Raw genomic sequence first — 25,104 nt, forward strand, 5'->3', positions numbered from 1 at the left:
GTGCGTGAGAGCATTATGGGGGGAGGGGGTGTTCCTCCCCTTTGCCCTGCGCCTGGCTTTGTTTCGCCATTTCCAGCTTGAGGGGGTGGTATCTGTGGAAACGGATTTGAATTTCAAGCCAATTTAGTGCCGGAGAGAAAACGAGGGGTGGGTGAGCGGGGTGGGAGCCAAAGGCGTTTCCAGGAATTACTCAAGGTGGTGATGCCACAGTCAGGGGGCTTTACATCACTATCTAATGTCCAAAACATTAAATGTGATATGTGGCTGCAGGGGAGCAGCTGGATTTCATATTCATAAACCCGCTTACACTTTTAAGAGGTCTAGCTGAGCATATAAATTGAGCACAGGATAACTTTTTTTTTTTAAATTGAGCCCAGATCAAAAATAAATGCAAGACACATTTGATCATCATTTGTACTCAGTTTCATTATTTAAAAACAACCTCAAAAATAATTTCTTTTTCCATTTACTGACATCAAATTAAAAACAGTTTTCCAGGAAGTTTTATTCTTCAGAAGTTTGGTCCTTATAAATATGCATTATATACAAAATAATATTATAAAACATATAAAGAGCAGTGTGTCATATTTAAATTAAACTCTGGAAATAATCATTTAAAAAAATTACATTATTGGTTCTGTATTTTTGAAATTTATTATAGGCAGGCAGTGGTGTGACATGTCTTTTCTCCTTGTTTTGAGTCTCTTTGTTTTTCTCAGTCGGGTTGCATAAAAAACTTTTCTATGCAAACTTTTCCTTTCTCTTGGATCTTGCTGGCACGGCAATGACTAATGCGCTCCTGTGGTTTTCTCTTCAAGTCTCTGTTGACTAAAATATGATTTCCCCGATTTGTTTTTGTAGTGCAAATGATCCAAGACAAGGGCACAAATTTAGCATTCAAACCCCCTCTTTTAAGGCTTCTAGTGAATTTGGGCTGCATACAATCTTCACCGTTGCTTGGAAAAGTCCAACCAGTCATTTTCACGTGATTGACAGTTGAAGATTAGTTTCACACATTCATAACTCTCAGTGTTTGTGAGGTTGGATTGTGATAGCGGGTGAGTTCATTCATCTCAACCCTGAGTTTTGCATAGCAGGCAAAGATGGCAGGAGTGAGTGAGTGAGAGAGAGAGAGTGTGTGTGTGTGTGTGCACGTGTGTGTGTATGTAGGGGGAAGAAATAGGGGGGTTTGAAGGGGTCAAATCTTAGGCACCTTATTTTACTGATTGGTTGGCCGTCGAAGTCATCATGATTATCTCACAAGGCCGGGGTCAGATACGAGGGGCAACGATCCACTTCCACCTCCTTTTACTGTCCAGGGTGGCCGAGATCATAAATTAATATTTCACCGATGCTCTGTTAGTCTTCACACCTTGTGTAGTCATTCTGTTCGCCAGTCCATTCAACGTTTGTCACAACTGAGAGAGGTCCTTCACTGTACATGTTTCGCATACAAGCAGTCGATCAAAATAAAGTTTCTCAGATCTGTCCTTTTTTTTCCCCGAGCAGAAGTTTCTGCCTTCTCCAGTTCTCAAGTGTTCCAGAGCAGCAGTGGACATCTTACACAATCTCCAGTCTCTTCTCAGCATTTGTAAACAATCCAGAATATGATATTCTGCCTTGATTGTGTCTTTTTTTTCTCATTCACTCGCTTTCAGGCCCCTCACAGTTTATACCTGTGGGAAAAAAGAAGAGGTAGAATTTGTAGAAGAAATACAACAAAATGAAATAACATAATAGTCCCAAAGCTAAAATCTCTCCTAAGTGTTTTCAGAGCACGTTTTGAACTATTATAGGTCATGTGCTCCAGCATCAACATTATATTTTCCTTGGAAATGAACATCTTAAAAATTCCACTAAATGCCACAGCAGTAAAACATTACACCTTTGAGACACTGCTGAGCCAAACATGTGTGAAGAATAAATATAAGTTCAGACTTTAGGTCATCATGTGACCAAGATGAAGAATAGCCAATGTAATTTACAGAAACAAATAATGTCACTGACTGGGCTTTCCTCATGTTAGGTCCACATACCAGAATACAGACTTCCTACAAACCGCATCACCCTCTGTCATGAATGTTGATGCACCAGGGAGGGATAGTGCACTTGGGACAACATGATGCATTTCAAGTGGAGGATTTGCTGATGAAGATGTGTTTCTGTTTTTTGTTTTTTTGGCTTACCTCAGTTGCTATGACGCATTCCCTCCTCTCCTCTGCTATAACAAATACCGACTGGTACATGGAGTCTCTTGAGGAACATATCGTTGATATCCTACACTCTGGCTTTTCACTGCAAACACAAATCACACTTTGTGTTAGCACAAACTCGAAGCACATGGCAGAGCTGTGCATTAGATGCACACATGTACAGTGTGGCGAAGGGGAAAAATATAGAGGCAGTGTGTGGCGGAGCAATTGTCAAATATGTATATAAACTGTGTAAATGAAAATGAAGAATGTATGGTTTCCAACAAACTGGGCTCATTGTTCGGTTTAAACAACTGACTGGAGGCAGTTTGTGGGTCAAAGCACCAAAATGACGGCAATTTCCACTCTATAAGAGCGCTACAAATAGAGGAGACCTATGGAAATTTCCTGGTGCTTGATAATACATAATAACATGTTCATTTTAGTACAAGCAGGAGTATGTTTTCTCTTACCTGTACATTCGACTCAAGGGCATTTTGTCTTCTAAACATTTGTCATAAATAAGACTTTTATCCTCTTGTGACTTTTCATCCTTGAACTCCTTCGATTTAGAGTTGTAAGAGTCCAAGTGATAGTTTTTGTGGATAAAGTTCGATTTCTCTGAATCGCAGTCCACCTCCAGGCTGATTTTCTGGTTGGTGTTTTTCAGCTGGGACGCTGGGATCAGGTTGTCTCTCTGAACATTGGACAAGTTGTTCATAGTCTCTGTGTCTGCCCTCTCTCTTTGGGCCTGCCTATGGATGTGCCTCAAAGCCAAGCCCACCATGCACAACAGCACCAGCAGTGCCACCAACCCCACGGCCAGTGAAACTGCCGCCCACTGGAAGCCATCTTGAATCTCTCCAGGAGTCACGGTAGAGGTGGCGGTGGCGAAAGTCTCGCAGTGAGGCCCGGTGAAACCTGATGTGCAGATGCAGGTTGCTGAGGGCCTCCCCGGCCCACCTCCCCTGGTGCAATGACCCCCATTGAGGCAGGTGTGAAGGGAGCACTCATCCAGGATTCTGTCGCAGTTGCGTCCACCGTAGCCAGCAGGACAGACGCAGGTGTAGTCGTTGATTCTGTCTTGGCAGGTGCCACCGTTGAGGCAGGGGTTACCGGCACACTCATTGATGTTGATTTCGCAACGCTGGCCGATAAATCCTGCACGGCAGCTACATACACGCATGCCACTATGGATCAGACACAGACCACCTACAGAACAGGAGAGGAGGATGGTTGGTATCAACAAATACAGCTAACATTAGCATCCAAAACGACGGACATTGCGACATCAAGGCATTTCAAAATCAGAAAGAACTTGATCACCGCAATCTCTCCTACGAGGCCCCCTCAGTTCAAACATCTCCATCAAATACACAGTATGACCACAGCACTGTGTATTGTTCTCCTAACACAGACCAATCCCTGAGCCCTCCATGTTTACAAGAAGACAGAAACCGAGCTGCGCTGGATATTTGTCCCCTTTCGTCAACAACCGCAGCGAGCTGTGGAGACATTTACAAGCTGCTGCTCTGAGCTGCCGAGTGTTTATATGGAGGACAATAGACACCAAGTTCCCACCAATTCCTGTTGTTCCTCACTGCTTCCAGTTGCAAGAATTTGAAGGGGGGGAGAAAGAGCGAGGGGAAGTTCAGAAAGGGGGGGGCAAAGAGAAGAGGAAGACCGTACCATTAGCGCAGGGAAGCGACGTGCACTTGTCCACTCTCTTTTCACAGTTGAGTCCGGTGTAGCCGTGGGGACACTCACACATGTAGCTGCGGCCATTGTCCTTCTCCCGACATTTGCCACTATGGAAACAGGGGGAGTCGGCGCATGTCAGCAGGCTGTGCTCGCAGTGGGACCCCTCGAAACCTTGGGGGCATGTGCACATGTAGCCACTTTCCAGATTCTGTGGAAATTGAAAAAAGAAAGGAAAAGTCAGTTGGACAGTCAGAATCTTTAGATTCAGCGCAAATAATTACAGCTTACAGTGCTTACAGTGCATATGCCTCCATTCCTGCACGGATTGCTGTCACACTCCTGCATCTCCAGCTCACAGTTGACCCCCGTAAAACCAGGCAGACAAGTACATGTGTAGCTGCCCTGTCCTGTGTTCATACAGGTGGCGCCATTCACACAGGGATGGTGATGGGTGCAGAAGTTCAGATCTGGGGGAGAGAAGAGTGTTTGTTTACAGGGAGCCTGCGGGGGGAAAAAGCTATCTACCCTGGATGTGCACAAAGATAAGAATGGAACACTTCAGAGGAAACCTAATTTGCTAATGCTTTCAAGTTAATTCAAATGAAAACAGTGCGCAAGTAATACGAGAACATCTTTTAAAAAGGAACAGCAGTAGTGATCCAAGTTGTGAGGTGTACCTTGGTCACATAATAGGCCTCCCCAGCCCTCCTGACACCTACACTGCCACGGCAGCTGGCAGGTACCGTGCTTACAGGCCGGGTACTTCTTACACTCGTCGCAGAATGTGCCTTGCCAGCCGTCTCTGCATCTGCAAAATGACGAAGCAGGTTCTCTGATTAATCACTCATTCCTCTTACTGTGTGTTTTAACTTCTATGAATCTGGTACTTTAGTTTTATTTGATTTGAATTCTATTGAACATGCAGGGTCATCATTAAATGCTCATCTAAATCCATCAGGACAAAATGAAAAAAGACATTTAAAATAAGGCAATGGAAATCATGTTCAACTGTATCTTTATACATCATTATTAGTAGAGTTTATCGAGAAGAAGTATTTATAACATAATAATACAATGGTGAAATATTACTGTAAAGATTCCTGGTAGCCAGCCAACAGTCAAAGTCGGTTTGTTCTTGTTTCTCATGAATATCTATTTCTTAGCACAATGTGCAGCAACCTTGTTGAACCTTGAGATTGTGGGGCTTAAGATGTACTTTTAAGGTTCCAACATTTTTTGCTGAGTGAGCAGAGGCCTGGGTGCAGCTTTACGGTGTTGGGTATCTAATGGGTTTAACCTCAATTTGGGTCCTTTCAGCGGTGGGAATGATGGATTTGTGTCTACAAAGAGGGCAAAACAGGATTCGGGAGGAATTTCTCCCAGTGTGTGTGTGTGAGTGAGTGAGAGAGAGAGAGAGAGAGAGAGAGAGAGAGTTATCCTTGCTGGTGAGTGGGTGAGTGAGACGCGGTAGTGACAAGTAAGGAACATGGGAAGCAGAGAAGTCAGCGAGTGATGCGGAGACATGAGAGGGAATAGACTCAAGTATTTGTTGATTCAGTTCAACCTCTGAGTTAAATGTTTCTGAGGAAAGAATAGCCTGTGTGAATTTTTAAAGGATGAAATATCTTGCTGTGATTTGTCTGAGAGTTTTTGGATGGTAATATGACACAATGAATTTGAAAATAAATGTGGATTTAAGAAAAACACAACCAAAGCTCTCCACGTGGATCTAACTCGCACTGTTCCCATATGTGCTCCTTCCTACACAACAGCCAACACCTATTTCAACACTTCATCATTATTAATACTTACACACACTCGCCAGGTTTGGAGCAGTTTCCATTCCTCTCGCTGCAGCCCTCCAGACAGATAGCTAAAGCAAAAAGGAAAAACACATAGTTAGTCTGCTGCTCTTTTTGCTATGGTGATGCTGTCTGGTTGTTTTAGCAACCAGAACTGGAGACATAATATATATATATATAGATATATATACACAAAATATTGAATATTAAGTACCCCGACTTTAAAAGTGTGAAGTAAAAATTTCAGACAATCATACTGGTGTTCGTCATTAATACAAAAACAAAAAAACAAAACTAAAGCCATTAAAAGTCTGTAAAATAATACTACAGGAGCCCGTCACACTCCACAATGACACACAAAGCTCTCACTTTCCTGGAACAGCCAGCACAGACCCTATATGTTCAAGTACATGAGGCCTCAGTCACTCTCAACTTTGAAGCTTCCATTTGATCTAAACCTGCCCGCCACTCCCCCAGCTGCCACGGGGGAATCGGTTGCGGGTTTGTTTGTCCTGTTTTAAGTGTACCGGTCTTGCATGTCACTGATTCGCAGGGCAACATATCAGGCGACTGACGGTAAGCGGCCGGTTTAGTCCAGAACAGATGCTTGCTCTCAATAGCAGACAGCTGTCACTATTGTTGTTTGTGGTCTGCCAGAACCATATTTGCAGCTGCTACTACCGCGCGCACAACAATGGAAGGGACTAAACATCGATGGCGCGTGGCGGATAATAATGCCGCGATTAACCTTGGCGCGTGCAGTCGGACGGGCTCCTCCTATCAATGCCCGCCCGCGTACCCCGCCCAGCCTGCGGATTAAGTTACCGGGCACGCGCGGTACAGTACTTTATGAAGAAACCCGAAAGGTCACGTTTTCCTTTTTTTTTTTAAAAAAAAAAAAACTAACACAAATTCAAAGTTTTAATTGGATGTGACTTCCTTCAGACATAAAATGTAGCCTAACATAGTGCCAGGTAAAGGCACACCTGTGTAAGATAATTTGAATACTGACAAGCCAACATTCAGCCCCTACAGGTGTGTTCATTCGCCATTTGTTTAATTAGGATGATTTTAGGACTCCTGCTTGATGTCTGTGTGGGTGAAATGTACAAGGTGTGTTTCTGCTTTATGGTGCTTGAAAACTGAGTTTCTCCAGCCTCCTGAATAGTGTAGACACAAATGTCCGGGCTTGTTTAAAATGATGTATGCGTGTGTGTGTGTGTGAGAGAGAGGGGAAATTATAGTGTCTGAAAGATGCCTAATCTATCTTTCTCATGTATATTTTCTGTAGTCACCGACGATTGATGTGTCTGTAATTGCAACACGTGAGCCCATCTGGTTAGAATTTGGCGCCACAGTCAAAATAGCACATGCCAATTTCTCTTTCACCACCAAGTGACATGGATGACAGATCCATCGTCACCCATGTGGTCACATATCCAGCACATGGTAACTATTACTCGTACAATGTCTCCTTCCAATCTACTCTTTGATTAATTTGTTTTGGTGAAAAGGGCCCTTGGTATTGTGGAGCCAAATGGCAATGGGCCTCCTCATAGGCCCATTCAGAGCTGTCCAAAACATGGGAGTGTTGGTTGTTGATTTGGCCAAGCAGGTTTACAGTATAATGTGTCTGTTGTCAAGCTTAGCTGCCTGTTCCTCAACTCATATTGATTGAGTGTTCTCAAAACCACAACAAATTACACATCAGAATTATATGATCACAAATTATATGAGGCAAATAGCTCTGGGAAATGCATTCCACACCAAAATTGCCTATCCGACATGCCAGATATCATTACAACATGTTTTGTTATGATACTCAACATTTTGTGGCCTTAAAATGATGACCTATGTTTAATCTTACAACTTACAAATATCTTCTGCATGCTTATAAATTTATTTTCTTTATAGGACTCAAATCTTAATGATGAAGGGAAGAGGTCTTACACCGTGAGATGGAGCAACTCTTTGAAGGTAAGGGCTGTTCACTCATCCTACAGAGTTCTTATCATACCAAGCTCCACAGCCAAAACAGGTTCTACTATCTATATGTCATTTGCAAACATCTGGATGAGCCTTGCGTATTAAATAATACACAGATGCAAGCCCAGATACAATACTGAACAACACAACTCTACTGTGAACTGAAAGGGAGCAAGACTAGACTGCTAGACTGATTGCTTACGTTCTTCGCAGTATTTCCCCTTCCAGCCAGGCAGACAGGATAACTGCCCATCGTGGTTGCAGGTGTAGTGGCCAAATCGGTCGTCCCTGGGTGTGCATTTCTTGGAACAACTTTCTCCATAGTAGCTTTCGTTGCAGATGAACCGGTAAGAATATCTGAGCTCTGTCTGTTTTCCAGTCTGCATATCCTGAGACCAGTCAGTTCCTACACCCAGCTGCCTTTGAATGGCAAAAAAGCTAATCAGTAAGTCTGGGTTGTTGGCATCTGAAAGAGGAAAAAAAAGAGACAGAGGAAGTCAGAATTAATGCAGGATATCTAAGCTTATTTATGTCCTGGGATGATTATGGTTTTATGTCAAGAACCACATCATAAATGACTTGAGGGTTCAAAAGTCATTCACTTTCGCTTTAATAATCTGCCCGGTACCAAGCTGCATCCCTTATCAAATCCCATACAGCTTAGATGAAAGATAAACTCAGGTTGAAATTTCCTCTTTCTTTCCGTCAGCAAAAACATTCCCAGGCCCAGTCCCCTCTTCCAAAGGGCGGAACAGAGTAAGGTGTAAAATACAGGAAGATGTAGTCAGGGGTTTTTGGCAGGCACTGTGTATTCTCACCAAAGCCCACAGCTCTTTCCCACGCCAAAAATAAACCAGAGGAAGTTCAATTGTATTGGGTATAAGAATGAAAAAGGTGTTCTGAAGTTCATAACAAAGGAGTGAATAGGCATGAAAATGTGTGAAATCATGAACAATTAACAAGAAGTGGAGAGGAACATGTTAAGTGACCGAGCTGTATTTATAATAACCCCAATTTTTTTTCCTGCATGTATTTGTGCAAAATGGTAAACTAGATGGAGAGCTTCACGTGTTAAATGTACAGACAGAGCTCCCTCCTGTGGTACAAAAATTGTTGCACTTACCTACAGGTATATTTCCATAAGGTGAATGCCATGCTTCAATTATTAATGAAAATGACCCCTAAGGAGAAAACAAAAACAGTTGATTAATATCCATTGTACTATTTTTTATTTATTTATTTATTTTTTTTGCAGAGCTCATGATTTAATCAGGTTAGCTTACGTTCTTTTTCTTTTGTATTGTATGATAGACTGCTGATTGATGAAAAGAACTATTTTCAATCACACTTAATAAAGAAACATGTCACATTTAATTGCACGGCCTTCTCGATTTTGAAATGAACGACGTCGTAGCAGTCCAATCTGTTTGTGGACAGAATGTTACCTAATGATATGGATTAGATGAGCTGACCAATAACCGGTGCGCTCCCGAAATGCATAGCAGTTGCCTGAAACAACATAATAGCGGTCGCTGTAAGAAAACAAATAAAGTGGATGCGCTGCTCCACGCTCTTACCGGCCATCCGAAGTTGAAGGGTATCTGAATCGGTCTAGGTAAAGTTCCACTGTCCGTGGCGCTGAAAGAGTTTGTCCCCAACACTCCTGTCATTGTACTTCCAAAGATGCAGTCACCTGGCGAGACCACAGCCTGATAGTTCTTCAAACAAATTCTGAAATAAGTCCTGCAGCTGGGTTTGCATGCGTTTCCGTTTGCCAGCAAACCTTTGTGATTTTTAAATTCGTGAAGATCGAGCTCAAAAACACCGGATCCAAATGCCTAAAAGAGAAAGAAATGCGATTTAGGTAAACGTCGGTGAGGTTACATATTAGCTTATTGTTTTTTTTTTTTTTTTTTAAAAAAAAAGCATGAAACAAGTGGCTCTCCATCTGTTTTTGCCGAGGTCTCGGGACCACCGGGGGAGATGTATTATCCTCCTTCATACCTGTGATATCAACGTGGTGCTGAATGCGATGGTAAAGGTGAACCAGGCTGCCATCCTTCTCGCTTCTCCAGGGCAGCCGCGTCACCAGCCAACAAAGCAGCAAAACCTTCTTATTCCAAAGTATTTAAACCAAGGTAAACAAAAGGAAAAAAAAAATCTCTAAAACACGTATAAATCCTTCTTCACTCCCGGGGAGTTCTCCTGTAGCTCCTTGTTGGCGTGCGTCAGAAGCGTCCAGAGAAAGCGTTTCCAGTTTCCAAGTTATCCAAAGGTGAGGGAAGACCAATATCCACTGCTTCTTTCTGTCAGCAGGCGTCCCCTCCTTGCATGGTACTGTACTCCACAATGGTCACTCCGCGACGTGTGCGCGGCTCAGAGCTTGTTTTGGTGCTGAACTTGGTGCGTCAGTGCGCCACGGATGTTCATCACTCGTCTTATTACTCGTGAATGAACCGTAGTGTGTCTCCTCCCGGATATATAGACTTGCACCGCGCTGCTCATTACATAAACTGTCAGTCACTCCACTGACACCGCCCACCCTACATATTCAACCCCCTTCCTTTCCAACCTAACAACAATTATCCAGATTTAATACCCACTGGCACTGTGCTGACTGCCCACCATGGATACTGGGCGATTATTAACAAGCCCTAACATCTGTTGACTTATTTTTAGTGCACAATACGCCGGACGCACATTTGCACATTGCGGACAGTGGGAAAGGACAATGAAGGAGAGAAGAAACTTCTGGAATAGAAAGCAAGAATTCAATTACTGTCTTACTGCCTGCACCCGTTTGCCCTCGGTTCCAGTCAATTGCACGCCTAATTAGCCCTTACTACAGCGTTGGAGTCGTGCGCACTATTTCCTCTCAGAGCCTTCAATCTTGTTGGGTCATATGTGTCTGTCCCTCGGGCTCTATCATAAACACTGAAACTAGAAATGCGATTAAATGGAAAAAAAAGATCTCCCGGCGTTTGTTTTAATGGCTGCTGTCGTCGAATTTCACTTTCTTTAAGGTTTCGCTCTGAGACACAACATATCCAAAGCCTTACAAGCGGTTACAATGTGCAGAGCAAATGTCCTAATATACCTATATTAAGCTGCAAATTATGTGTTTTGATTTCACTGTAAAATTCTTCTCAACTCTAAATATACATATTCAGTTTCCTTTTACGCACGGATACACAGGCCTGTAAATTGTGCGTAAACTCTGTTTGTCCCCCATAGCTTGTTATTTTGCTTGTGTGTTTCATCTTGTTGGTGGCGTGTGCCCCTTCATGCCCACCCATGCGTTTTACGGTTTAGTGGCAGCGTGCCTCCTATTGTTGCGGCGCGTGTCCCTCTCTCGCCCTCATGCGGGTGTAATATGCGGGCCGGGAGACATAACTATTCAGCTGTATGCAAATGAGCTCTCTCTCTCTCTCTCTCCCTCTCTCCCTCTCTCCCCTCCTCTCCCACACACACTCACCATCACCTGCATCTGTAAAATCGGTTTATTCTTCCCTGTAGCTAATAGGACTGACACAGGGCCCGCGCGCAGCGAGCCTCCCAGGATGGAGATAAAAGGTTTAATTTGATTGCCTGAAATCGACAGTGGTGATGCGCACGACCAATAAACGGACGATTTCTCCGTGCCTCAGTCACTTTGCCACGACGAGAAATAACTTTACACTTACTTAAATACTGAAAGATGTTATTAACGACACTAAAATACGCAACTTGATTAATTAAATGAGGTCCTCTATATATACTGTGTTAGCTTTGTTAATATTATTGCACTCATAAATGAATAAAATGTAATACTATCAAATGAATTAAAGGAGAAATTAGAAAAATGCCATATAGACAAATTAAATGATGCTGTGGTTTGAACTGTATGAATATTTGACGAATAATCGCTTTTCCTCAGTGTTTTTCCCTGGGTTGTTTTTAATAATCTGATTGGTTGTATTTGTTACTCGATCGCCCGTGTCTCTCTCATTTACCATCTGGTGGGAGACTGGCAGCCCGACGCACCGTTTTGTATCGTCTGTTCACGGAGGGGACAAGCCAATTTTCTCCAACCTGTTCATCTAAATCCTGTTTGGCATCAGTTGTGCGTTTGTGGAGAAGAACTACAGTAATCCCGTAATAACATTTACAAGTGCGTGTTATTTCCCATGTTGTAAGAAACTGAACATATCAGGCTGCAACACGATTTGTCCACAATTAAGCCACGTTGAGAGGACACAGTAGGCTTCTGTGAGATGATAATAAAGTCACTGAAGACATTTTAAGTACCGAAACACTGACTTACAGTAAATACAGTACCGCTTTTATTACTGTCATGAACTATGCAATTGTGCATTTGTTTTTTAAATGTTAATAACGTTAAAAAGTTTCACACAAAAGATATGGAATTCCATTCATAGGTGAACACCGTATCTCTCAGCTGACACTGTGTCTCTGACTAACTGCGGTTTGAATTTTAATAACTGTGACTGTAGAATTTGTCCATAGGTTTATTCCAATAAAAAAACGTTTCAATAGACATGAAAACTATGCAGCTTTTCCTTCTCATAGCATGTCCTTATCTATGAATTAAAGCTTAATATAGAAATAGAAAGAATAGAAAGTTGATGTAAAAAGAATTTCTGTGGGTGATTTTCCCTTGAAAGCTACATGATCGCAGAGTGCTTGTGCTTCACCTGTCGTTTCTGTATTGTAGCTGCCCACTGCCGAGAATGAAAATGGAAAAGCATCTATATTTATTCAGTGTTTATGTGAGGGAGACATAGTGGATTGGTTGAATGCTTGTCATATTGACACACCTGTTGTGTCCCTAATGGGTCCACAGTGAAACAATGGCGTTGGCTTGGCGAGGCCTTGCGGCTCCTGTCTGTGTCTATATGCCCTTGGCTGCTAATTCTGTTACTTGTTGACTTTACAGTGTTGATGATTCTTTGTGATTTCATCAAATGATATCTCCCATTGAAATCAGAATCTTTTAGGTGTTGCTTAGAGTTTTTTCTCTATAACTGGAAATTGTGTGAGCCAAACAGCAACATTATTCATCTGCACTTTATGTGTTTATTTTTTGTCCTGGGTGGGTGAATTGAGTTGTGATTTCCTCATTATTGCACCGTCTGTCCTGCCAGTAATGGTTTCTGCTTCTAATGGTGAATATTACCTACCTTATCTGCTTTTATAGCCATATGTCTCCAGTTCAGCTAGTGCGGGTCTGCCATAAAAAAGGGTGACAATTGCAGTTTATAGCAGGTTTAACAGGTGAGCACAGCTGATTAAACAAAACTCTCCTCGCTGTGCGGTATAGTGAGTGACATGTGAGCTGTATGGTCTCTTACACACAGCTAAAACAAACCATACTTTATCATAATGCTGTCAGATGGTCTCTACTTTTATTATACTGCTTGCACTAGACACACATCTCACATGGTTTATGTTAAATTAGTCCAGGATCCTTTATTTGAATAATAGCTTGGAAAAATCAAAAGCAAGCAAACTTTAAAACTCAGAAACACGTCTCTTGGTGTCTGCTGTCACCAATATTTCCAATGGAGGAGCCGAGGGAGAGCTGAGCCGCTGTCAACAGATGCTTTCTGTAGTTTTATTTATAACATGCCTCGCTGAAAAAGCATTGTATTATTACACTCTTATGCAATGCCAGGCAGTAACTGGAGCCTACAACAAACCAGCTGCTCCGGTGCGGCTCATACTATTCATACTATTTGGACCCATTCGCTAAACCACAAGCTGGGACCCTGCATATATTAAGATGTCGCATCAAAGCTCTTTTCTTTCCAGCAACACAGCAGGGTCTGACTGACCAGACTTCAGTTCAGACTTTGATGTGTGTGCACAAGCTTGTATGTGGCTGTCATGGAGGATGAAGAAAGCATCTCGTCTCATGTCTCCTGTGTTTCCTCTCTTGCCTCCTACTCTTCAGAGAGAAAACCTGTGGGTTTGATCCACTTCAGATTCTTCCATCTGCTTGACGGATGCTTTCCCAATTGTTTGTGGATTTGAGGGACGCTGCAGAGAAAGCCACAGTTCCTGTTCTCACCATTCTGGCCAGTTCTCACGAATAAACCGTGATCGTCTGACAAGGAAGCATAAACAGGTTGATTGGTTGGAGAGAGGACAAGAGAATATCTATTGTTGTCGATGGAATGTGGAGAATGCTGCTGTATTAAATATGAAGCAGGAACGCTGCCATGATGTCAGCCCCTCATTTTATCAGCACCATCATCATTTTTAGCTTTTTATGAGTGAAGAAGGGTGAAAGCTACTGTGCATGAGAACACATTGGCAAAGCAACTGGAAATGAACAACACAAACGTTTTAGACAAAAATCTCACATGGTGAAATGCTGTTTCACTGTGAAGCCAAGTTAATTATGATATGAAAAAAACTGAAACTAACTTATGGAGACGTTCCACCACGGCAGTCCAATAAAACTAGTGGGAACAGTTCCTGTCAGAAGTGATAAATATTCAGTAATGTAAGGCCCAGAAATGGTTTAGTAAATAACAAGAAAGTCTTGTGGGAACAGGAACGATCAAGGACTCATCATTCAAATTACAAAATGGATTCTGAACAATTAAATGACAGTTTAGAACCTTCTGCAAAAGAAATCTGAAAAAATGACAGCATTCAACAAGAAAGTCGCTAACAGCGATGACTCAGTTTGTCCATCTTTGGAGTCGTGGTTGTTGCTCTGTAGAAGTGAAGCTAAATACTGCACAAAGAGAGCAAACTATTTTCTGATGGCTAAATGAAATCTCCCAAGAATTTGCTTGTGTGCATTATTCATCTTTCGGAACACTCTTGACAAAATGTAACTCTTTGTTCATGTGGACATAAAGCTGTGACATGTTCAGTTTTGGGCTTTTAGACTGCAGACAATGAGAAGAAGGAAGCAGCAGATTCTACTGTTAACGGATAACACATGGATTCATTTAAAGTCGCAACAGTTTTCACACATCCTACTTGAAGACATGACTTGGACGTATGTTATGGAAAAGCAACAGAAGCACAGGTGAAGCAGACTTACTCTTTACATTGTGGGAACATGACAGCAGATACAGACGTATTTATCTGATCCTGCTAAGCTGTTGGGACACCTGTTATATTGATCAGGAGGCCTCAGTGATTTTCACTCTCCGCAGTGCAGCTCATATTTGAAGTCCATCTGGGCTTTATCGTAAAACTAATATAAATCTTGATTTAAGTGAAGGGAAGCCAATATGTTGTAGCAGATTGACAGTGACGTCGGCAGTAAGACCAGAGGAGGAAGGTAGATTTATGACCTACTCGTCAGAGGCACAGGTTCAGTTCCCGGCTGTGCATTGGGTCCCTCTTAGTCACACCTGAAAGAGCTCCCTTAAGGAAGTCACTGGTGACCTACATAAAAGAAAGTCAGTCATTGGATTGGATTGGAGTCTCTCTGGATTTCTCATTTGCTCCAGTTGCAGGTGAAGGAAATGACCTGCAGAGGTTGAGTAGTTAAGATTTGTTGGACTCTTTGATGCCAGCCAAATGAATGTGAAAGTTAAATATTGTAAAGTGTTCTAAAACCTGAAGTCCTTTGATCTGATGAAAACATGTTTCTAGTTGTCTGTTATTGAGACCCAACAGAATTAAACTTTATTAAAGTTCATTTAAGAAACTAAAACAGATTGTAAATAAAGGCAAGAATTAGTATTGAAGAGGTTAGTATGACTGGTCACTTCGAAAACCAGGGACAATTGTCGAGTTCATTGGTTCTGAATTGACATTTGGACTTCACAGGAGCATATTGCCCCTTAAATCTCATCTGTCTGCTTTGGTAATGTTCTCCCCCATGCACTGTTTTGGAACTTTCTTATCCTTTCTCTGACGTTTCGTGTTTACTACAAACAGCAGTGCACCGGTACTGACCTGGCCTTTTGACGAGTACACTGGCAACATGAACCAACAGGGTTGTTTAGCCGAGCTGCAAACTACAGGGAAGGTGTCGTCATCGTCATCAAAACTCACCTTTTTCTCAGAACATCGTGGTCTGGAGGAGGGACGTGAGGTTGTGTTTTCGCTTAATGCCAAGCACAATGAGGGTTAGCTAAAAATTAACGCTGTGTTAGTTGTCAGGCTATAAATAATGGATTGGGTTTGAGTGTAACTGAAATTGAAGAGGGGCTCTGCAGAATTGACTCTGCCTGCTTTTAGTGAAAATCAAGCAAAGCACAACTGTAAAGTGAATGGTAAAAACAATATCTAATTTTTAGTGATTTAAATAACTTAATGTTTCAATTGCAAACAATTTAAAATAATGCATATATGGCTTTTCTGGAAATTGGTAAAAGTGGAAGACCCCTGGAATATTGGGTGCAGTATGTGGGTAAGTTAACGACATTATAGGGCCCAGGTGGAAATGATTCAGAAGTCAGACACATGCTGTGATTACGGACATGATCTCAGGGTATATAGATTGTAGGAATTTGCTGCTTTCTCCACACTTCAACTCTTGTATCCATGGAAACACAGGGTATATAGGCTAAAATTAGTGACAGCAGCTCCTGAAGTTGATAAAAGCATTGAATATCCTTCACCATGAACAGAGAACCGTCATTACACATTCAGACAAGTGGAGGGACTAACACCACTCTCTGATAATTAATGCTCAGAATGAATTTATGAGCATTTAGTCCAGGATCAAGAACACACATTAGTGTAGTGTTGGCGATCATTCAGTGAATGAATGAAAAAAAAAAACAAAAAAAAAACGGTTAATAAAAGAGTCAGCCTGAATGACTCCCCTTTTGGTGCATTTAATAAAAATAAAAGAAATAACTGAGCAGTGATTTTTTTTTTTTAACAAACCTAAAGCAAATCCATGTGTTTATGTGTGTATTTTTTTTAGTCATTTCAAAATCAAATCAAACCACCCATAAGATGAGCAGTGAGTGAGACAATCCACAACACAAATCCCTCCTTGGGCATAAATGTCCCAGCAGATTGATGCCACAAATGCGGGTGTTTAGGAGTGAGAGTGAAGTGGGTGTACACAGTCTGTCCAAAGCCTTAACCACAATGAGATTAGTGTCAGCATTAATCCCAATAGTCTCCCAGCAGCAGCAGCAGCAAGCTGGCCCACCGTTAGCTGAGGAAAACACCTCGGGGAGACCGAAGGGAGTGGGTTGGAGCGACTTAAACAAATAATGGATTAATCAGATACAGCTAGAAGAGGGAACTTCTTTTTTGCATAATATGTAAAACAAAACAAAGACTGGGATGTCGGTCATACAATAGTGTCAGATGTGACAAAATGAGGGAGGGGTTGATAAAACGCAGGTTTTTAATTAGGGTCCAGTTTTGGAGTGTGTGACCCTAAAATAGGCTTAACAAATCTCACTGACAAGAAAATGCTGAACACCCAGAAATGGTAGTTTTGAGATGTGTGTCTGCCCTGTGGCCTGTTGGCAGGTCATATTTGTTATTTTGTGTGTGTGTTTCACATCCTGAAACGATTTGATTGATCAATATTCGAACAACAGAGAACTAAGGTGATCTAATCATTCATTTTAGTCATACGCAAGTAAAAAAAAAATCATTAATTTCTGCTTCTCAGTTGTAAAGATTTGATGCTTTTATTAAACTAAATATCTCTGGGTTTGGAGCGTTGGTCAGATAAAAGAAGCCGTTTCAATACATTTCCTTGAGCTGTTGGAAATTACAACTGCATTTTTCACTATTTTATGACACTTGGAGAAAATGAAACATTTAATCAATTCAGAAAACGACTTTCAGACTAATCGATGCTGAAAATGTTAGTTGCAGCCCTAATGGCGTCTTTGAACAGCACTAATTACTATTCAGTATGTTAACATTCTGTTGTCTAAGAGGACTTTAAAATGTGGCTGAAAGTTCAAAGAACCTATTAAATCAAATTATATATTAAACATATTGTTCCCAAACAGCGAGAGTGCTTAAATATATATATAATACTATAAATTATTATTGGCTCATCAGAAAATTACATGGTCATGAAAAGTGTTTTTTGCCAATGTTTTTGACCTTAGAAACACACCTATCTGTTTTTTTTTTATTTAAGAAAGTAAACCTGTTCTTCTCTTTTGGCAAAGCAGTAACTCTTTCGCAAAAACTCTGTTCTGCTCACTGATTCCCCATCAGAGACATCCCCAGGCTCCCGTCCCCTCCCTTCCCCTCCGACGTTGGTACGATCCAAAAACCCAGTGGTTTGTTTGCTTGGGAAAGGAGAATATCCACTGAGGTCAAGTCAAACAGGATGTGCTAGAGTGTGGTCCTTTGCTCCTATTGGCTCTTTGTAATAACGCTCTCAGTGGGGCCAACACACACACACACACACACACACACACACACACACACACACACACACACACACACACACACACACACACACACACACACACACACACACACACACATACATACACATATGAACATGACATACGTGTGTGCGTGCACATACACATCCTAAATGCCATACCTAACAACCACAAACTTGGCTTTGTGAAATGCCGATCTGACAGGCTATCCAGTTGTATTTACCTTAAAAGAGGAGTTTGTGATTAAAGCAGCGTGTCGGAGCAGACTTGTTTGAATAACACGTTGCGTTGGGAAAATGTCAAACACTAAAACTAATAAACAGAAACTGCTGCAGATGAAGACGCCACTTAGTGTGAGCAATCAGAGGAATCGCTGCATCAGCAACTGGTCATGGCTTACTTGAAGTCACAGTTTTTTCTTTTTTCTTGAATCTCCAGAGTAAATCAGCAATTCTGGAAATGTTTGTTAGCTCCAGTGTATCTAAGCAAACATTAGATGTAATTCTGTAAAAGCCTCCCATGAACTATAATTTCCAAAACCCAGAAATTCTTTCGCCCACTTCAGGCTGAGTGCCATTAGTGTAAGAGAAAGAAAGGACACACAAATTAAACAATGTGGTTGGTAGTTTTTGCCACACAATAGACAGGGCTTGCCAATGAAGGATTTTTTTTTGAAGGATTATCTGCATCAGTGTACTGTCAGTAATACTTACTGTTTGGCAAATGATATAAAAAATGTTTCAGGTGAAAAAAGACAGAACAACAGAATGAAATATTATCCAACTGCGCTTTGATATGAACTAAAAATGACTGTGCATCGCTCATCCAAATTCAATACGCAATACATGTTGCGTATTGAAATTCATGACTCATATTGACTTGAAAATACAAAATGAAACACCTTGCCTTGGGCCATGTCATGCAATTCTCCCGTGGAGTAATGGGATGTATTATCTCCATTGAAGGTTTTGTCAAATTCAATCAGAAATCACATAAACAAACAAGTGTATAAAATAAATGAGCGAATAAAAAGACAGAAGAACAAACAGAAGGAGAGCAATCTGGAGTCCTCATAACAACTTTAATTACCCTGATGTCATATTGTGTTTACATGCGCACAGAAATGGGTCAGACTTGGGTTGATATGTTTAAGGATGTTAACACCACTCTGCCATGTCTCTTTCATACGTATCCGAGTATTTTCATCATGGAAACTGACTTACTGCGGGATATGAAAACCACCGATGGGCAGGATGATGTCTGTGTTTTTCACAATCAGAAAAATAAATCATCATCTTTAATGGGAGTGCACAGCGTTAAATACACTACATAGACAAAAGTATCCAGACACTCTCAATGGTGTGTCTGCTGAATTTCCCTTGGGATCAATAAAATATCCATCTATCTGTCTATCTTATGGGGCTGTGTTTCAGGGGCAGAGTCCCTTACTTCCAATGAAAGGAAACCTTAATGTTTCTGCATGCCAAGACAGTTTGGGTAATGCTATGTTTCCAACTTTGTGGCAACAGTTTGGGGAAGGCCCTTTTCTATTCCAGCATGACTGTGTCCCAATACACAAAGCAAAGTCCATAAAGACATGGTTGGATGAGTTTGGTGTGGAAGAATTTGACTGGCCCACACAGAGCCCTGATCTCAACCCCATCCAACACCTTTGGGATGAACTGGAACGGAGATTGTGAGCCAGGGCTTTTCATACAAGATCAGTGCCTGACCTCACAAATGCTCTACTGCATGAATGTACAAAAATTCCCACAGAAACACTCCAAAATATTGTGGAAAGCCTTGTCAGAAGAGTAGAAGTTGTGATATGTGCAAAGCTGTCCATGAATTTAGAATGCGATGTCATTAAAGTCCCTGCTAGTATAATAGTCAGGTGCCCCAATACTTTTGCCTATATAGTAACCAAGAAACCGAACAGGCAGCGCCTGAAGGCAAAATAGTGGTCACATGGTGCTCAGCACAGGGTTTGGTGGGTGAATGATCAAATGTAAGTTTACATAAGTATGATCACATGAGGAAATTCATTACATACAAGAAGAAACACTGTAACTATACCTGAGCGTGTGTGATTGTCTCTTGCAACTGGTCCAGGCTGTACCCTCTCATTCATTGTCAACCAGCCCCACTGTGACCCTGCAATGATAAAGTGGGTATAGAACATGGATGGAGAGATGTATAACTGATGTCTTTAAAAGCCAGTAAACATGTTAATGTTAAAACATATCCTTTATGTAATATCATGGCAGTTATACTTGATATTAGTTGCATGTTTATGAGACAACTAATAACAGGTTATTATTATATTACTACATTAACATAACTACCTAATATATTTCTTAGTCATATGTATATGAGATTCTTTGGATGTCAAGGCAGTTAAGCAGTAAAAGTGCAAGATGTATACAGTTGCAGTACAACAAAGCAAACAAAAGACATTATTCCGCTCTGTTGCCATTGTCAGGCAAACTGGAGAAAACTCAACCACCACACGTTTTGCAGTCCCACATTTACAGCGCTCCGCTTGAGTTCAAAAGATGACGTCACCATGTCACTGAAAGGTTAATTATGTCATTTAAAGGTTAATGGCATTTTTAGGGTCAGGAACAAAAGTGAAGGGCTGAAATTGTGCATTTAACTGACATCACATGCGGATAGGATGACAGCATTTATTAACAAAGTTTAGTGAGTTCTCCTAAGTAGATGGCATGAAACTTTGTCCTTTTTTTGGAGACAAAAGAAGGAGATATTGAAAAGGAGGTGCAGGTCTATTAGAACATCCTAATAGGAGACCAGTGGCTTGGAAATTGAATCAGTTAGGATGAAGAGGTCAGAGGAAATGATCTCAGGGTCACTGAACCCCACCTCATAGCCACAGGAAGGGCTCTGTCACTGTGCTTAACACTGAAGCTTTGAAGACCTGGCTGACTTACATTTGCTAAACAGTGCAGCTCTTTATGCAAAGATTTCATTAACTTGCATTTTGTAAATTCCAGTAAATTCCAACCTTTTTTTTTTTTTTACATATACACTGCTTGTGTGCTGACACATTTCAGGAAGAGCATTTCACTGACCCTGTTTATGTGACAGTGTTGCAATGCAGAGCCTTATTACATCACTCTAGTTAGCTGAAGGTGAATGAAAAGGAAAGGAAGTCAGAGCGTACTACATATTACAGACTTGACTCATATCCCCATCAGCAGGGAGAACCAGTAACTGAAGGTGTCTTGACTGCTGTTAAAGGACTCAGCAGGCCCACTTGCTACGGCTTAGCTCAAGGGCTAATGAGATTCATAGTCAGACCTTCTGCATGGGGTTCCTGACTTATGTGAGGAGGGCTGCAAAGAAAGATCTGAGGAGCAGTCGCATTGGGAAAATACTAAAAAAAAAAAAAAACCCCAGCCCTGCTGCTTGAGCGAAGGTTTCCTCGATGTTGAGTGGCCAGTAGCACAGTTGAGGCACAGAGGATGAGATGAAGGAAGTATGTAAGGAAAACTGTCCTGAGCTAGAGGATGAGAGTAATGATATTTCTGTTTATCTGCGGAGATGGTCCTGAGGTATTTTTGGATGGCCGTTGTTTTTTCCTCCGTAAATTCCAGGTTCCGGCTGTTTTTCCTTCTCCTTGTTCCCAGCCTGTGAATGCAGGGCCGCTTCCTCTCCCTCCTTCCTATTCTGAGCCTCTGATTGCATGGAGGTGGGGGTGGTTTACAGGATAGTGTGTATATGCGTGTGCGAGAGCAGTTGTGGGGGGTAGTGGGGGCTGCGTGTCTCTTGTGAATCTCAGGGAAAGAATGCTGCAATATGTATTTTTTTGTCAGTCGTTTTTTTTCTGTCAGTCGGTTTAAACTAATGAAAGCGTGTGTGTCTGAGTGTCTCGGGTGTTGGGTGTGGAGGATGTAACCATTAAAGAGATCAGCGTGTCAACTGTTCCCCAAGTGCTGCTTTCTCCGATCCAGCTGGTGATGGGAGGCGTGTGTGTGTGTGTGTGTGTGTGTGTGTGTGTGTGTGTGTGCGCACTCCGTGCCCTACACGCGCCTCTCAGCAAGAAACAGACAGATGGATCTTTGCTTTAGCCAATGTTGTCTGAGTCTGGCTTCTGATCTAACTGTACAGTCCTGCTGCAGGCCAGATTACTCTAACAAGCAGAGAGGAATGCCAGAGGAAGAAGATAAATGCATTCAGATACAATATTTGCATCCATACTGGGTAGTTAAATATGGTCATGGTCTTTCTTGTATCTAATTTGTGTTATTTACTTTGTAATTATTTTGTGTGGTTGCATGTCAAGCAACAAACATCACATGCACAACATGCTTCATTTGTTTTGTTGTCTCTTGGTTGCCATGCAGTTGCACATGCTGATACAACATAAATCTCAGTAAAGCATTTATTTGACAATTTGGAACAGGGTTATTAGACTGACATCTTATCTGCTGATGTTTTAATTTTGTGTTTTTTACCAGTTTATAAACTTTGCACTTTGGTTTATAAACTCAGAGACGTAAGAAAAAGGAGGGTAGGTTAGTCAAGGTCAAAAAACAAAAAAAAAAATCTGTTGAGCTATGTTATGATTTTTTTCCAATTGGAAATGTTTATGTACATAAATTTGATATTTCATCCAGCAATTACTGTGTGACCTTGTGTCTTGATTGCTAGATGTTATTGTAAACCAAAGACAGAATTGGTTTTTGCAAAGAAAAACATTTGTAGCCTGTCAGAGTCAGTCGAGCATCTCGGTTTCTCTACTTTTACGGCATAGAAACAAAGAATGATTTTGTTTTACTCCTACTGCACAGCCCAACTTGAGCGATGACTCATGGTGTAAATAACAAATTTCAAATTAATTTTAATTTTAGAATCAATAAGCTGCAATTGAAGTTTCTTTGTATAATTTTAGTAACACTGTCATTTGTTCTTCCAAATTTGTGTTCCTCTTAGTGAATTAATTATTTTTAATTGTATTGCATTGTATGCTAAAATGGACAGGTTGCTGTCATCCAGCTTTTTCTGCACATTATTTAAATTCAGTGTTACTGAAAAATATATGCCCCTTTAATCACACGCAAATGTGCAGTACGTCGTTTCTACCACAAAGGTTCTCTCGGGAAAAACAAAGCGAAAGACTTAAGTAGCTTGGGATTGTGGTGGTTGTTGTCAGAAATGTTCACAGTCCAGGTAATGTTTTAAAGTTTTATTCACTTAAATACTGCGACAGGCAAAGAGACACACCATTACTGTGCCTAAATTCTAGATTTATCTTGGTTTGTAAATAGACAACTCGACAAAAGGCTAGTTGTTTTAGACATTTTAATGGGGAAATGACACAGATTCTGTTTTCACAATACTAATACAAAGTTGGCAAGGGAAAGGTTGACATTAGATGAGCAGATTGATACCAGTCTCCTCTGTACACTTAGTATGAAGCTACCGGGAGCAGTTGGTTAGCTTAGCATGAAGAGTGTGGCGAAACTGCTAATCTGGCTCTGTCCTAAGGTAACAAAAGCATCCAATTATTAACTCTAAAGCACTCAATAACACATATTTTATAACATATATTTGTTTCAGTACAAAAAGATATCTTATGGAAAGTTATGTGTGCTTAAGAGGTACTGGCGGGGGGATTTGTTCAAAGAAAATGCCAGACTAGCTGTTTCCCCAATTTTTCTGTTTAAGCTAAGTCAGCCAGATGCTAGCTTTACATGCAGTAGTACGCACAAAATGTCAAACTATTCCACTTAATTATTCCTAGTCACACACATTTGTAGCAGGTGACATACAGCAGTCGGTCAAAGGGGAAAGACAAAACGACGCGTGTGTGCGTGTCCTCTGGTCCTCTGGATGAACAGTTCAGTGTTGACATAAAAACAAAGTCATACTGCACCCTGCGCCTCTGTTTATTGCACAACAAACCCAAACCACCCAAACCACCGCCATATTGGATTTTTCCTCTGTCTGCAGTTTTCATCGTCATTACCAAGCCGTGTTGTTTAATGTAGAGTGCAAACACAAAAGCACTACGCCAGACTTGTTTCTCTGTGGAGGTTTCCCATTTCTTTTCTCAGTTCCTCAGACTGCACTTGTATTTTATGCATCCTGATTATTCAGATTTATAGAAGATGTTTTCCCTGAAGACTTGCAACGTAAACAGCGCAGTGGTGTTTCCCTGCTTCTGCATTTACTATCATTTGGCATTCATGAAACTGCATAGGAAATTTGCAAAACCGATGTTTGTATCTTTCCCATCTGTCTATGTTCTGTTTCTGCTTCCTCTCAGGGACTTTCAGGGATATTTAGGCCGACGTTTCAACTCTTGTTTTCATCCCAGTTATATCTAGATGGGAGATAGACGTTGTAACATTTTCTGGGGATTATGAAAAAATGTTTCTTCTCTAGACAAGCAAGACCTCTCTGCTTCAAAAGATATGTTCTTATCCTCTTTCTCCATTGGACGGTTGTCTGGAATTTCCAGCTGAAAGTAAAGTGATAGGGGTGGTGTTATCTGTGTTTAGACTGTAAATGTTTATGAGGGATATTTTTCTCAGTGTAGCAAAAAACAGACTTTTTGTATGAGTGTATGTGTGTGTATCACACGGCCATGTTAAAAACGGATAGGTAGGCAACTTACCGCTGCTCAGGTTTGTTTTACAGGGAGAGATAGAAGGAATTTGTCTTTTCCTGGACTCATACATCAGTATGGCAGATGTTTCCTAAAGGACGGATCATGAGGCCTTTCAAACGGATTCACAAGCTACCTTAATTGCTATTTGTATGGTCCCCCTCCCCCTCCACTCTCGGTCTTGTGTCAAACATCTGAGGAGCATTTTCAAGAACAAAAACGAACTCATATTGCTGCTGAATGTTTGGCTCTCTGACACACAGGGAAATGTGTATTGTTTCCAAGCTTTTATCTAGCCACCATTTGATCTCAGCTCCTATCCACAGTCCCAAATGTGCTCAGCCTGCTCAAGCTCTCTCATTTGCACCGAATAGTGAACCCCATTCATGGTGTTTTTCCATGCCTGAGATGGGTATTGGGCACTGATAGGATATCAA

General features: G+C 41.3%; 1 protein-coding gene and 1 long non-coding RNA gene across 3 annotated transcripts in view; one reads left to right on the plus strand and one right to left on the minus strand.

Moving 5' to 3' along the window:
* LOC124051064 overlaps window positions 1-25,104 on the plus strand; it is a 62,648-nt gene that overhangs the window by 4,448 nt on the left and 33,096 nt on the right. Inside the window, exons 2-3 of one of the 2 annotated variants that reach the window (XR_006841734.1) lie at window positions 7,610-7,672; window positions 13,635-16,451. This is a non-coding gene — a long non-coding RNA (uncharacterized LOC124051064). Of the gene's footprint in view, window positions 1-7,609; window positions 7,673-13,634; window positions 16,452-25,104 lie in introns of those variants that run through there. The other variant, XR_006841735.1, reaches the window with a different exon arrangement.
* dll4 (delta-like 4 (Drosophila)) lies at window positions 379-10,217 on the minus strand. Its single transcript, XM_046374100.1, has 11 exons — window positions 9,686-10,217; window positions 9,259-9,519; window positions 8,805-8,862; window positions 7,884-8,147; window positions 5,706-5,766; window positions 4,571-4,701; window positions 4,191-4,360; window positions 3,882-4,101; window positions 2,666-3,404; window positions 2,187-2,295; window positions 379-1,676 (listed from the first exon to the last, which is right to left on the minus strand). The coding sequence occupies exons 1-11, from the start codon at window positions 9,737-9,739 to the stop codon at window positions 1,671-1,673; spliced, it is 2,073 nt and encodes a 690-aa protein (XP_046230056.1). The 5' UTR covers window positions 9,740-10,217; the 3' UTR covers window positions 379-1,670.

This window comes from Scatophagus argus, chromosome 19 (genome assembly GCF_020382885.2).
Source record: "Scatophagus argus isolate fScaArg1 chromosome 19, fScaArg1.pri, whole genome shotgun sequence".
In the NCBI taxonomy this organism is placed as follows: domain Eukaryota; kingdom Metazoa; phylum Chordata; class Actinopteri; family Scatophagidae; genus Scatophagus; species Scatophagus argus.